The sequence below is a fragment of the Oreochromis aureus genome, linkage group 17, assembly GCF_013358895.1.
Source record: "Oreochromis aureus strain Israel breed Guangdong linkage group 17, ZZ_aureus, whole genome shotgun sequence".
Lineage (NCBI taxonomy): Eukaryota > Metazoa > Chordata > Actinopteri > Cichliformes > Cichlidae > Oreochromis > Oreochromis aureus.
The window spans coordinates 17,929,228-17,943,386 of NC_052958.1; the positions used below are offsets into that span (position 1 = coordinate 17,929,228).

At 39.8% G+C, this 14,159-nt stretch overlaps 1 protein-coding gene across 1 annotated transcript; it reads left to right on the forward strand.

Annotated features, from left to right (window-relative positions):
- The first annotated feature begins 957 nt into the window (after nucleotides 1–957).
- zgc:194209 (uncharacterized protein LOC570908 homolog) lies at nucleotides 958–13,015 on the forward strand. The gene is made up of 9 exons (XM_031746393.2): nucleotides 958–1,016; nucleotides 4,555–4,644; nucleotides 5,065–5,186; nucleotides 5,263–5,364; nucleotides 6,063–6,215; nucleotides 6,292–6,407; nucleotides 9,161–9,321; nucleotides 9,466–9,661; nucleotides 12,504–13,015. The coding sequence occupies exons 2-9, from the start codon at nucleotides 4,556–4,558 to the stop codon at nucleotides 12,711–12,713; spliced, it is 1,149 nt and encodes a 382-aa protein (XP_031602253.1). The 5' UTR covers nucleotides 958–1,016; nucleotide 4,555; the 3' UTR covers nucleotides 12,714–13,015.
- Nucleotides 13,016–14,159: the final 1,144 nt, after the last annotated feature.

A 14,159-nucleotide genomic window follows, 5' to 3' on the forward strand; every position in this document is an offset into this window, starting at 1 on the left:
CAAAGCCTTAGAAATTGGCGTGATGTGTTGCTTTTTGAGATAATTTAGTGTACTTCAATTTGTCTCACAGGATCTATTTAAGTGATTGTTTGATTCAACAGGTTTGGTAGTAATCAGATGGTGAAATTGAATTTGGCTTTACAAAAAATGTGAATAATCACAGTTAATTCATGATTTAACAAAAAGGGGCAATTACTTTTTCATATACGCTGGTTTGGATAACTTTTTTCTCTTAATAAATGAAATGATGATTATTAAAATTGCATTTTATTTTTCTTGAGATATCTTTGTTTAATATTAAACAGGATTTTGATAATCCAAAACATGCAAATGTGACAAATATGCAAAAGCTAAGTTATCATGTAGGGGGCAAATACCTTTTCAAACAGTACCTTTTTACTCGTGGACAGAGAAGACTCGGCCAACAGTACTCTGTTTAATAATCTATTTATCTTTAATCTGGACCAATATGGGATTATCTGTGGTTACCAGAGGTATCTGCTGTGTTTTAACTGTTCAGAGATGGGATGTTTTCACGTGTACTTTCTGGCAGCAATGCAGCAGCGCCTCCTCTCGTCCTCTGTTTGACCCCAACTCAAATAACCTCACATAAATGTGGGAGTCCCTCTTTCGAACGCTCAACTCGTGTATGAAGTTGTCAGGAAAAATACGGGAGTAACGTCAATACCGCTTTCAAAATAAAAACTGAACAAGTGTGTTTATATTTTGTAAATCAATCAATTTTTGGAAAAATATCCTCAATCAAAATGTTATACTAACTTAAATGACGTTAAAGTCTTTGACGGTAAATTTTGGGGTTTGTAATTCTTTGCACTGAATTTCTCTTAAGTAAAGACATAAATAGATTCCAAAACATACGTCGATGAGGCTTTTATTTTGAAACCGGATAAGTTCCTGTACATTTCGGTCGTCTTGACGTTACCGCTTCGCCTCCGCTTGATACGGAGGCTTTGATCCAGCAGACGGAGGAGTCGCGCGCTCAGGAGTTCAGTCATGTAAGTTTGATACTTTGTTTCATTTTTAGCTCGCGCTCATCCAAAACAGTCACCAATACACCGAACGCAAGCATAAAGTGAACGTTCTCTGTGAACCCTGTGCCAGATTGCGCTTAACAAAATGTGTAAATTAATTTAATCTGCTCTATTTTAAGAAAATAACAACTTGAAAAAAACGAATTCAATAGTTTGTTGGACTTACTAGGCTCTGGACTACATTTCGGCTTCGATTACACACTTATAAAAGGTTTTTATTTCCAGTGATTCATGTTACCAAACGCACGCATGACCAGCAAGTGTGAATGTTTTCTTTGCACTCTACAAACCTCCCGTCAAACAATGTGGCTTTACTTTTTCCCTGCTTTATCCTAAAAGATTGAAAGCGAGTTAAAGACTTTTTTATGACCCACTAAGAAAAAAAAAACCTTCTCGGGTGTAGCAGGTTTGATTGTTATGGTTTTCAGTTGATCGTGAGCTTCCACTGGGCAGAACAAATGGTCTGAATACATAATACATGGTGGTGAAAGTTGAACCTTAACGCACCGTTGCAACCAGATAACGCTTCATTACCTAAGGATACAGGGATTACAAACATGCGGTCCGGGAACATGCTGGGGTTTAACATAGTGAAGGAGAAAATATATTTTTATTTATTTATCAAATTTCCAGAAATAAGAGGAAAATTAATAACAATTTGTTAAGTAAGATAAGACTCACTCTTTGCCTCAATATGTGGTCCAGCCATGGTTACATGTCTGTCAGCCTGCAGAGGCTCATGTTGACTCTGTATTAAACGCGGAAAAACCTAGACAGGCTGTTGTAATCACATGTATTTTCCTTAAAGACATCTCGAACTGTTCCTGACCTGCTTTGTAAATGTTTGGCTTATTAAATAAGAACAAAAATAGCAAGAAGTAAAACTTTGTTATGTTATCTGGCATTTTTTAAGGAAGTAAGATAACCCTGTCTTGCACTCAGGCTTATTTTCTTTAGGTGAACAACTAAAGAATGTACCTTTTTACACTTAAAGGCACTTACTGAAAATTCATATGATTAAAAAAATTTAAAGTCTTACAGAATTAACTAAAGCAATCAACAGTGTCCAAAACATCTATATATTGTGTTGAAGAGAAACCAACAGAAGTCCAACTAGGGCCAGGCTGTACTTTTGTGTAATATCAGTTTGTACCAGAAGGTGGTGCAGTGAGTCAGCATAAACTTTATTTTAAAGGGCATATTTTACAATAGCGGCCTCGTAAAAATTGAAGCCTATCAAATAAAGGAATATCTAAAAAAGGTTGGGGAAAGTTTGTTTCATTTATGTGTGCTTTTTAAATAAAGTTTTTCTACAGTGTTTTTTACTGATTTGACCCACTTGAGATGGGCTGATGAATTAAAACGAGTTTGACACTGTTGATCCAGAATCTGTGCTGGCTCAAGCTTTCTGCATGTCAACCTGTCCCCGGAGCACAGCAGTCACCTTGCTAAGCTGATTAATTAATCATTTTTATGTGCTGCATTCAGGGACCACTGTTCTTATCACCAGGACTAAACCCTTTTGTTAGTTAGTAAACTACTTAGACCTGATTCTGCTACTTTACCAACTAACAAATAGCAGCAAAAAAGAAATAACAAAATATATATATAATGGGAAATCATTTTAATAAACTCACAAACTCAAAGCCTCCTGACTTTTTATTTATTGACACGGGGCAGGAGAATGTGCAGAACAGGTTATTATTTAGCCTCTACATTTAAGGAGGTTAGCTGGAAATCCAGCAATCTGTTGCACAACTGTTCCCCAGAGCTCACTCTTTGGGATTTCTCTCATTCCTACAAAGCTGTCACAACTGCAAAATGTCACATTTTTTCCACTTGACACTCAAATGCCACGTCTGAGTTTCTGACTGATTAACATCACCTGATGTGAGGAAACAAAAAAACCTCCACAGTGTTTCCTTTATGTTCAAAGGAATCAGAGGAGCTTGATGTAATCAACACGAAGCCAAAGTACACTCTGAGCACTCATTAACTGCAGGTCCTGTAGCGTAACCATAGGATGTGTTAACAAAGGCGGCTTGTTGTGCTTCATATTTGAGCTGAAATGTGCATCTTGTCCAGTCGATATTGAGCGGGAAGCGACATTCAGTGAGTGCCTGGAGGCTCGACACAAAGGAAGTTTTAAGCTTTGCAGTTTTCCTGAATACTGGTGAACTTTTGTGTAACAGGTTGTACATTTTTCTGAATTGGCTTGAAGAAGAAATGGTTTTGTTTATTTAAAAAAAGTCACTCAATTGTCAGTTGAAGACAATCAGATTTATTTTATTTTTCTTTATTTATTGTAAATAGCTTGTAGTTTTATTCTATTTATTGTTTCTTATTTTATTTTTCTCCAGAATTATTTTATACACTTATTGGAGATTATTGTTTTATTAAAAAAAATGTTGTTTTATTACTTTGTGTTAGGACTGACCCATATCACATAGAGCAAGGCCATTCGTTTACATTTGCCAACTCTCACAACATTAAGACAAAGCCGGGAATATCTGAGACTGAGAGCCACGTGCCAGCCTAAGATTACAGTTTAGTAAAAAGGAAACATGGCCACAAAATCAAAATAGGCTCTTTTCTTTCTTAAATTGGTGAATATTCTCAGTTTAAACATTTGATTTGTTTTCTGTGTGCTGTTGTGGAAAAAAGGGGGATGCACATTTCTGGATTGAATGCTGTGTTAGTAGTGTTGTGCTATAATGCAGCTGCAGCTTCCTGTAAGTTGCAAACATGGATAGAAATCATCATCAGAAATATAATTATCACACATTTTGTAGAAAAATCGTGATGGAATTTTAGCTGCATGAATGCTACACAAATAAAGTTTTTAGTTAACTTGTTCTAAATCTCCTGTGGATGTTAACATTTCTACTGTGGCTTATGCTCAAAATTATCTACACATGCAAAATGTCTCATTATGGGGAGATTTTAATCATGTACATCTCAGCTGTGTCCATGAAGCTGCCTGAAAGCATGAAATGTCCTAATAGTGGACGACCTCTAATTGTATTTTTTTCCTTCTGGCTCCTTCATGGTTAATAAATCTGTCAGAGGAGATGAGGAGGAGGAGCGTGTGTGGAGCTGCTGACTGAAGTCACAACATTGTTTGTGGTGGAGATAATCATGTTCATGGTGTTAGAATGAATGTTTTTAAGAACACGAGTCATGTTTTGGCATTAAAAGGTCACTGCTGGAAAAACGCGTTTTCGTGCTGGAACTCCCCGAAATTCACATCTGTAGGCATCCAAAGTTCATAGTAACTGTCTCTTTTATGGATACTTCTTGTTTTTTTATGAGTTGTGCCAAAGTGTTCACTGTAAAAGTTCAGTACATTTAAAACATCTGTGGTCAATAGACCAGTAAAAAACACCAAAATGTCAAAGGCTAGTGGAAATATTTGGTACTGTTGCCACAAATAGTTTGCAGCTGCGTTATGACTTCATGAATTTTGTAATATCCAGTGCTGTTTCTTTCCTGTCTCGCTCAGAATGGGAAGGCGCTCTCTGTTAGTGGCTCTCCTGGCTGTCGCTGTTGGAGTTTACCTGCTGCCGTCTCCCATCGACCCCAAACCACACGTGTAAGTATTCACACTTTCAGCTGGAGTCCCTCCAACGTGACTGCGGGGCGGTTTAGGCCCGCAAACATTGATTATAGTGGAAAGTGCAGCAGATACAGTTAACAGCCTTTTAAAAGTGGATACAAGAACCAAACTGCTGTTTTACAAGCAAAGTTAAACCACTGGATCAGATGTGCATGAGGAGAAGAGTTTACGGGCTGCCAGTCAAAGTCAGATTGCATTTTTATGTTTTAATTCAATCAAAATGCTTTTTGCCTCTGTATATATAGAGAGTAGCTTTCGTAAAACAGTGTATTTATATTTTTTCTTTTATTTAATGTTCAAGAACTATTATAATAGCTCATAACACAAAGTTCATTTAGCTCGGTGCTGCTGTTCAGTTTTCCTGAAGGTATCGTTACCCACGGTTTGTTTCCCCAGACTGAAGGGGCCACCTCCGGCTCTGGAGGGTCCGCTGGCTGTCAACACCCATCTGCAGAAGGGTCGCAGGCTGTTCACTGGGAAACTACACGGACCAGAATCCTTCACTGCTGATGAGCATGGTGAGAGAGTTTATTTTTCCCCTTCTTTCTTATTTCTGTGTGAAGACATCTAAGTGCAATGGAGTGTGTGTTTCAGGTAATGTGTACACGGGCACAGTGGACGGGAAGCTGTGGAGAATCGGTCCTGACGACAGCCTGACCTTCATCACTCAGATGGGACAAAATCTACCAGAATGCGGTTGGTGTTTGTTCAGGGATGACTGCTTCCTTCCTCACTTTCCTCCTAACTTTTTGTGGTCTTCATAACTTTACAGTGTAGCTGTTGTAACCTGTGACATTATGTCCTTCGAATCAGCAGTTCATCTTTTTTAAATAGTATGAAGATAAAAGCTGGCATTTAATAGCTGACTTCTCATGACTTTTAAAGTTAAATTTTAACTTTGAGTATCAGAGGGCTAATAGAAGCTCTTATGTCTAAGGGGACAGTCAAAGTAGCTCAGTGCTTCATTTGGTTAGAAGAAAATTAGATGATAATGAACTTTGGCAGTTAACAAGGATTCATTTACCTCAGTGGAAATAACCCAAACCAGATGACTCGCTGCATTTAGCTACAACAACACTGGGAAAAATGTCATTTGCAGCACACATGAAACCTGAATATTTAAGGTGTCTGATTGAATTATTCAGTAAACCTTTATTTATAATTTTAGGTTTATTTTTTCACAATTTGCTCTGAGTATTTAAAAGCGCATATGAGACTAATGGAAATCTTTAAGTCGATTTTTGCGTGTCAAAAAGACACAAAAATGAAAACGGTGTGTATAATTAACCCTGTTCCATCGTGCTGTCAGCTCAGTCTATGTCAACAGATCTGTATCCTTAACCTTAAGAAAAACATTGAATGTTTTCACAGCACCACATGTTGTGTGTCTGCAGGTAGCAGTACAGACTATGAACCTGTGTGCGGTCGGCCTCATGGCATCCGTTTGGATCGTCACGGTCAGCTGATCGTTGCTGACTCTTACTTCGGGCTTCACAGCGTGGATCCCAAAACCGGAGAAAAGACTTTACTGCTGGCTAATTCAGAGGGTACAGTGTGCTAGTTGTGCTCCACATGCTGTATGAATCCCTTTAAGACCAGTAAAGTCATTCTGTTTGTCCTCAGGAGCTGATGGCATTCCCTTTGCCTTTTTAAACGGGCTTGAGATTTCCTCCCAAACTGGAATAATCTATTTCACGGACTCCTCCAGTCGCTGGGGACGCAGGCACGTCAAACTGGAGGTGAGAAGGAGGTCTGGGCTTTAAAATAATAATCCAAACACAACTTTTACTGTAGATTTGCACAAAGAAGATTTGGAAAAAAAGGTGGGCAGCAGCTCTGGTCTTCTAATAGATCACAAAAAGGACTGCTGATGCAAGCAAGCGCCATTGAGGATTGTTTTTTTTGTTTGTTTTTTTTCCAGCGTCGCTTGGTAACCACGGCACTCAAAAACACAAGAGGACACTTAAGCTAGTTCTTTGTCCCAGTCCATCTGGCCAATTTGCCAAAAAAAGGAACCAACAAGAGTCCACTCAGCCTTCTGGTGAGGCTTCAGGAAGCACTTTAAAATCTGATTAACTTCTCACAGTAAAGATGCAAATTAGAAATATGATTTCCTGGTTCACCGTGGCAGTCACCGTGGCTGCCTGAGGGATGACCATGTTTTATTTGATGTGGAAGCTTAGAAACATTGGAGTTTGGGTGGTAGATAGTGAGAACCCTTTTAACATAAGGTGGAACCTTTACTGTTCAAAACAGAGCTGATGTATTCTCTCGTGAGCATTATTACGGTCATTAAATATCACTCTCTGGATAAGGGAGTTATAAGACAACCAGAATCCACCGTCTCTGTGTAATCTTGCCCTCAGGAAATGTAATGAAATAATGTAACAAAACCATTTTTCAAAATGTTTTTCATAAGCTACTCTGGCTCGCTCGGTTTTGTCTTTCAGCTACTTTGGTGCACAAAAACAAAACTGAGTATCACAGGAGGAAGCCAGCAGGCTAACGGCCATTGAATGTCTTTCTCTGATTACCTCATTCCCCAGCTACATTGATTCTAACCTACAATAGTCAGATATGGACAAAGTCAAACATAGTTTTGATTATTTAGTTACATTTTATTTATATAACACCAAATAAGAACAACAGTTGCCTCAAGGTACTTTTTATTGTAATCTGTTCAAATAAGCCAATTGAAGTGAATCAGGCAAAGAAACAAATGTAGTTTTTTGTGTATTTTAGGTGGTAATTCAACAAAACAGAGCAACGATAAAAAGAGATCTATACAGTGAGTGCAGAATTATTAGGCAAATGAGTATTTTGTCCACATCATCCTCTTCATGCATGTTGTCTTACTCCAAGCTGTATAGGCTCGAAAGCCTACTACCAATTAACCATATTAGGTGATGTGCATCTCTGTAATGAGAAGGGGTGTGGTCTAATGACATCAACACCCTATATCAGGTGTGCATAATTATTAGGCAACTTCCTTTCCTTTGGCAAAATGGGTCAAAAGAAGGACTTGACAGGCTCAGAAAAGTCAAAAATAGTGAGATATCTTGCAGAGGGATGCAGCAGTCTTAAAATTGCAAAGCTTCTGAAGCGTGATCATCGAACAATCAAGCGTTTCATTCAAAATAGTCAACAGGGTCGCAAGAAGCGTGTGGAAAACCAAGGCGCAAAATAACTGCCCATGAACTGAGAAAAGTCAAGCGTGCAGCTGCCAAGATGCCACTTGCCACTAGTTTGGCCATATTTCAGAGCTGCAACATCACTGGAGTGCCCAAAAGCACAAGGTGTGCAATACTCAGAGACATGGCCAAGGTAAGAAAGGCTGAAAGACGACCACCACTGAACAAGACACACAAGCTGAAACGTCAAGACTGGGCCAAGAAATATCTCAAGACTGATTTTTCTAAGGTTTTATGGACTGATGAAATGAGAGTGAGTCTTGATGAGCCAGATGGATGGGCCCGTGGCTGGATTGGTAAAGGGCAGAGAGCTCCAGTCCGACTCAGACGCCAGCAAGGTGGAGGTGGAGTACTGGTTTGGGCTGGTATCATCAAAGATGAGCTTGTGGGGCCTTTTCGGGTTGAGGATGGAGTCAAGCTCAACTCCCAGTCCTACTGCCAGTTTCTGGAAGACACCTTCTTCAAGCAGTGGTACAGGAAGAAGTCTGCATCCTTCAAGAAAAACATGATTTTCATGCAGGACAATGCTCCATCACACGCGTCCAAGTACTCCACAGCGTGGCTGGCAAGAAAGGGTATAAAAGAAGAAAAACTAATGACATGGCCTCCTTGTTCACCTGATCTGAACCCCATTGAGAACCTGTGGTCCATCATCAAATGTGAGATTTACAAGGAGGGAAAACAGTACACCTCTCTGAACAGTGTCTGGGAGGCTGTGGTTGCTGCTGCACGCAATGTTGATGGTGAACAGATCAAAACACTGACAGAATCCATGGATGGCAGGCTTTTGAGTGTCCTTGCAAAGAAAGGTGGCTATATTGGTCGCTGATTTGTTTTTGTTTTGTTTTGAATGTCAGAAATGTATATTTGTGAATGTGGAGATGTTATATTGGTTTCACTGGTAAAAATAAATAATTGAAATGGGTATATATTTGTTTTTGTTAAGTTGCCTAATAATTATGCACAGTAATAGTCACCTGCACACACAGATATCCCCTAAAATAGCTAAAACTAAAACAAACTAAAACTACTTCAAAAACATTCAGCTTTGATATTAATGAGTTTTTTGGGTTCATTGAGAACATGGTTGTTGTTCAATAATAAAATTATTCCTCAAAAATACAACTTGCCTAATAATTCTGCACTCCCTGTACTAATGCAAAGCTCACCTTAAACTGAGTTTATGTAAACTAAAGAGATAAACAGGAGCTTTATATAAATGGTGTTTGGATACATTAAATACAAAGCTGTACAAAATCAGGCTAAACCGTTCAAACTGAACAATTCTGATTTTTTTTCAGGTGATTGAGCTGAACAGCCTTGGCCGTCTTCTCTCCTACAATCCCCAGTCAGGAAGTGTGACTGTGCTTGTGGATTCTCTCTACATGCCGAATGGCATCGTCCTGTCACCTGACGAAGACTTCCTGCTACTGGCGGAAACCAGCATTGGACGTATACTGAGGTTTGGATTGATTAGAGGATATTATACAAAGTTGCATTCATTTTCTGGAGGCTAAACTAAGCTTTTCCCTTAAAATGCACTTTTTTTCCCCCAAAGGGAAGAAAACTCAAATCAAATCAAGAAAAATGTTTTGTTGTATTTCAGGTATTGGTTAAAAGGCCCGAAATCTGGTACCAAGGAGGTCATCATGGACAACATGATTGGTTATCCCGACAACATCCGACTCAGTGACCATGGTACATTCCTGGTTGGCATAACAACACCTCGCTTTCGGAAGTTCATGCCACCTTTTCTGGATATGATTGCTCCGTACCCAGTGGTCAAACGCTTCCTGGCCAAGGTCAGTGAGTTTTGATTATGAGGATAATGAGCTGATGGGTGATAAGAAAAAAAAATGTGAGTCAAACTTGAACTTGTGTGATTATTGGCAACTAAAAGGGATCTGCTGTAGTTTTAAAACAGCCTGTAAGATCTCAGATAAGTGCTGATTTCATCCAGGTTTTTGTGTTGATGGCTGCACCTCAATCAAATTAAATAAAAGATTATTTAAGATGTAAATACACAGAAAAAAAAGTCTGTGGTTTCTGCAAATAAGCAACCAGTTAAAATATTGTTTGGCTGGAATTGCAAAATGACTTCAGTTCCCCAAAGCAACAATAAAGTTCGGTATTTTGTGCTGTAAAGTAACAAATAAGCTGTTAGTAACTGGGACATCTTTTGTAATATTTTAGTTTATTGAGAAGGAAGCTCAATGCAGATTAATTAATAATGAAAGAAGGTATTAGCTGCTTCCCAACTTAAGTTCAGAGGTTCTGTATAGAAGCAGTGTAGTTTCATCTATTTTCCCATAATGCATCTGGTCTCCGTGATTCTCAGTTATTTATAGTGTGGTCAAGCTTTGTTCCTGACTGCATGGTGACGAGACAGTGTGAAATCTAACAGGACAGGGTCAGGACCTTTTTAGCTGGACACACACAGACACTAAATACACTGCTCCGACACACGCAGACACACTTGAATGAATTCATCCCAGGACACACATCTGAACTGTTGCTGAACTGCTTCAGGGGTGAAAATTAAATCAAAGACATTTCAACAAAAGAAATGGTTCAGTTCAGACACGGTTTGGTCTCCCAGGAAAATAAAAACTCGCGGCCAAAATGAAGTTTATAAGCTTTTAGCACGGTGGACATTGATACCAAACTGCTGACGCCACCACTTTCATATCTCAATTTTAGTCTGAATGAAAGAAAACACTGACACGTCTTTGTCTAATGTTGTTTCCTGCCACTCCCTGCAGCCTGACACCATCTCCAGTTACAGTTCCACATTTATGCAAAGCTAAGTCAAACAAAGACATTACTCCATGCAAAGATCTTTAAAAAAGGGAACAGGAAGTATTAATGTCTTTCTTTTTTTCTCCTCTCCCTAATCATTATTTCGTGTCCTGTGTTGTTAGTAGCTGTGAGCCTCAGATCTGGTCGTTACATAAGTAAAGACAAAATGCGGTTTCTAAATAAAGGTGTTTATTATTAAGGGGAAAAAATCCAAACCTACGTGGCTCTGTGTGGAGAAGTGATTGTGTTAAAAAAAAAACCCCTCTCCATATAGATGGTATGAAGAAGGAAATTATCAGTGGGGGCCAAAACAAAAAGTGGAAGACTGTAAACGTGTATAGTATTATTATTTATTATTTATTTTTTTCAAGTGAACAAGAAAAGTTTTGAAGAACTCTTTAAGTCAGGGGTCGGCAACCCTGGGCACGCATGCCACAGCTGGCATGCGAAGGGTTAACTGATGGCACAACACGCAGTGAATTAATCTGAGAAGGTGCATTAAAAAATAAATGGCCGGGCCAGCGGTGCACATCGCAAATGAGTTCGCATAGACACATTAGTCGTGCCGCTTCTTAATGACGGTATCTTAGCTAACAACCCCAACTACCAGATTCAACTTGTAATTGGCTAAATATCACTTAGCCTACCTGTGATAGGGACGTTGCTAGCTAGCAGTTTTTTCAAGCGATGTTGAAATTTCCACATTCCGACACTTCAAATGCTTCAGGAGCTGTCCGCTCAGCGCAGCATCAGCACCATGGAAATACACGGATACATCCATAGACTCGAGACTGATCAAACCGGAAAGCTTTAATGAGCAGCTGGATTTGTCTCGCATTAACTGACTGAGTTAATGCGACATCGGAGTGCAGCTGACTGAACTGAAAAGCTCGACTCTGTGGGGGTCAAAGTTTGCAGAACTACGAACGCAGCTGGAATCCATAGCTGTGCGTGTTCATGGAGCTTGCATTTTCACCTGCTGGACATCACTACCTGACAAGTTTAACTGTCTTCAGAACATTGCAGAGACATTATTGACAGTATTTGGCTCTACATATCTGTGTGAGCAGATTTTCTCTCACACGAAGAGTGTCCTCAGGTAGCCGTCTGAATGCTGGACACTCGGAGACCTGTGTCTCTGAGTGGGAGACCAGAGATGACATTAACATGTGTATCCCTGTATTAACAAACATGCCATATTGGCTTTTTTTTTTCTTATCATTGTTGTGAGGAGACCATAAATAGCATTTGCATTTTCTGTTGTACAGTTCATTTGCTGTTATGGAGATAAAAAGTGTCTTTTTTGTTTCAAAATAGCTGATAACTATTTGCTGATAGCTGCAAACATGTCCAAAAAATATAATTGTATAAAGTTGTTCTATATACTGTGTAACTGTTAATATAGGGCGTTATTAAATTTATTGCTAATGCAATCATATGGCACATTGACTTCTGAGGAAATTTTAGATGGCACTCGCCAGAAAGGTTGCCTACCCCTGCATTAAGTCATTCTTTATGTCATGTGTGTCTTGTATTATTAGTTATTCATTAGGTTGATTATTGTAAATTCATAGATTTTTGTAGTCTGTAAGATGCACAAAAAGAGTCCAAATTGATGTCTTGAAATTGCTAATAGCAGTACTCCATTAAGCTTTCTTTGTCTACTATCATATGTAAGAAAGTAAAGCAGGAAATTGGCACATTTAAAAGCCTTGAAATGTCCTGTCCTGGCTATTGTTACCAAATTTTAGCTGTACATTATGAGTTAAGGCTATGTTGCTAAGTGCTAAAGTTATTTCACACTTTAGCACTAATAGTAAACATTCAATGTGTTTGTGTTTCCAGGTGGTTCCCCTGAACTGGTATAACATTCTGCTGCCACACTACGCTCTGGTCCTGGAGCTGGGATTGGATGGCGAACTCATGGGAACGCTTCATGACCCGGAGGGCCGCCTCACGTGGGCCATCAGCGACGTCTTCCAGCACCGAGGGAGAACCTACCTGGGCAGCACCGACCTGCCGTTCCTTCCCATCTTGGAAGGTTGTGATAGCTGATGATGACGGATGACATATAAAGACTTTGTTTTATGTGGATGCAGGGTTCTTCACATTCACATTAGGACAACCACTAGTGTTTCCAGAGCAGTAAACTAAGAAAATATGATAACCTGAAGACATTTTAAGACACAGTGAATCTCGATCTACCCCTAAAAATAATGAATGTTGATCTTTTACCTCTAAATGGTAAATGGTAAATGGCCTGTATTTATATAGCGCTTTACTAGTCCCTAAGGACCCCAAAGCGCTTTACATATCCAGTCATCCACCCATTCACACATTGGTGATGGCAAGCTACATTGTAGCCACAGCCGCCCTGGGGCGCACTGACAGAGGCGAGGCTGCCGAACACTGGCGCCACCGGGCCCTCTGACCACCACCAGTAGGTAACGGGTGAAGTGTCTTGCCCAAGGACACAACGACCGAGACTGTCCAAGCCGGGGCTCCAACCGGCAACCTTCTGATTACAAGGCGAACTCCCAACTCTTGAGCCACAGTCGCCCCCTAAAGACATGTAGTGTCCAAAAAACAGAGGGCTACAGATGAATAAATCCCTAAAATACTGCTCAGTTTAAAGAAAGAACAATAATAATTATACTTCCTGTTAAAAGTGAGTTTTTCCTTCCCACTGTCGCCAAGTACTTGCTCTTGGGGCCATCTGATTGTTGTGGTTTTCTCGCAAATATTTTAGGGTGTTTACCTTACAATATAAAGTACCTTGAGGCAACTGTTGTTCTTATTTGGTGTTATATAAATAAAATGTAATTAAATGGTGAAATGGCCTGTATGGTAAATGGCTTGTATTTATATAGCGCTTTAACAGTCCCTAAGGACCCCAAAGCGCTTTACATATCCGGTCATCCACCCATTCACACACACATTCACACACACATTCACACACTGGTGATGGCAAGCTACATTGTAGCCACAGCCACCCAGGGGCGCACTGACAGAGGCGAGGCTGCCGAACACTGGCGCCACCGGGCCCTCTGACCACCACCAGTAGGCAACGGGTGAAGTGTCTTGCCCAAGGACACAACGACCGAGACTGTCCAAGCCGGGGCTCCAACCGGCAACCTTCCGATTACAAGGCGAACTCCCAACTCTTGAGCCACGATCGCCCATTAAATGATCAAACTTATGTTTGACTTATGTTAATATGTGACCACTGTAGGTTAGAAACAATGTAGTTGGAGAATGGGATTACTGAGCAGATTAAAGTAAGCCTCGTTTTACTCAACAATCAAAAGCAGAGAAAGTGGCTTTTTCTAGACGTGAAATCAGATTAGAAACATGCGATGAACAGGGAATAAATATATCCTCACGTAAATAGCTTACGGGCTGTTTTTGCACTGCAGGAGAAAAACTGGAACACAACTGTAGAGACACCTGGTGGCTTTCCAACCATCACTGACTTTGATATCATCACTCATTAACCCTAGA

What these genes read in the sequence shown, in the direction of transcription:
- zgc:194209 (XM_031746393.2), top strand. Translation starts at nt 4,556, where the DNA reads ATGGGAAGGCGCTCTCTGTTAGTGGCTCTCCTGGCTGTCGCTGTTGGA. An exon ending in ATCGACCCCAAACCACACGT is followed by an intron (nt 4,645 to 5,064) that starts GTAAGTATTCAC and finishes TTGTTTCCCCAG; the next exon opens with ACTGAAGGGGCCACCTCCGG. An exon ending in CTTCACTGCTGATGAGCATG is followed by an intron (nt 5,187 to 5,262) that starts GTGAGAGAGTTT and finishes TGTGTGTTTCAG; the next exon opens with GTAATGTGTACACGGGCACA.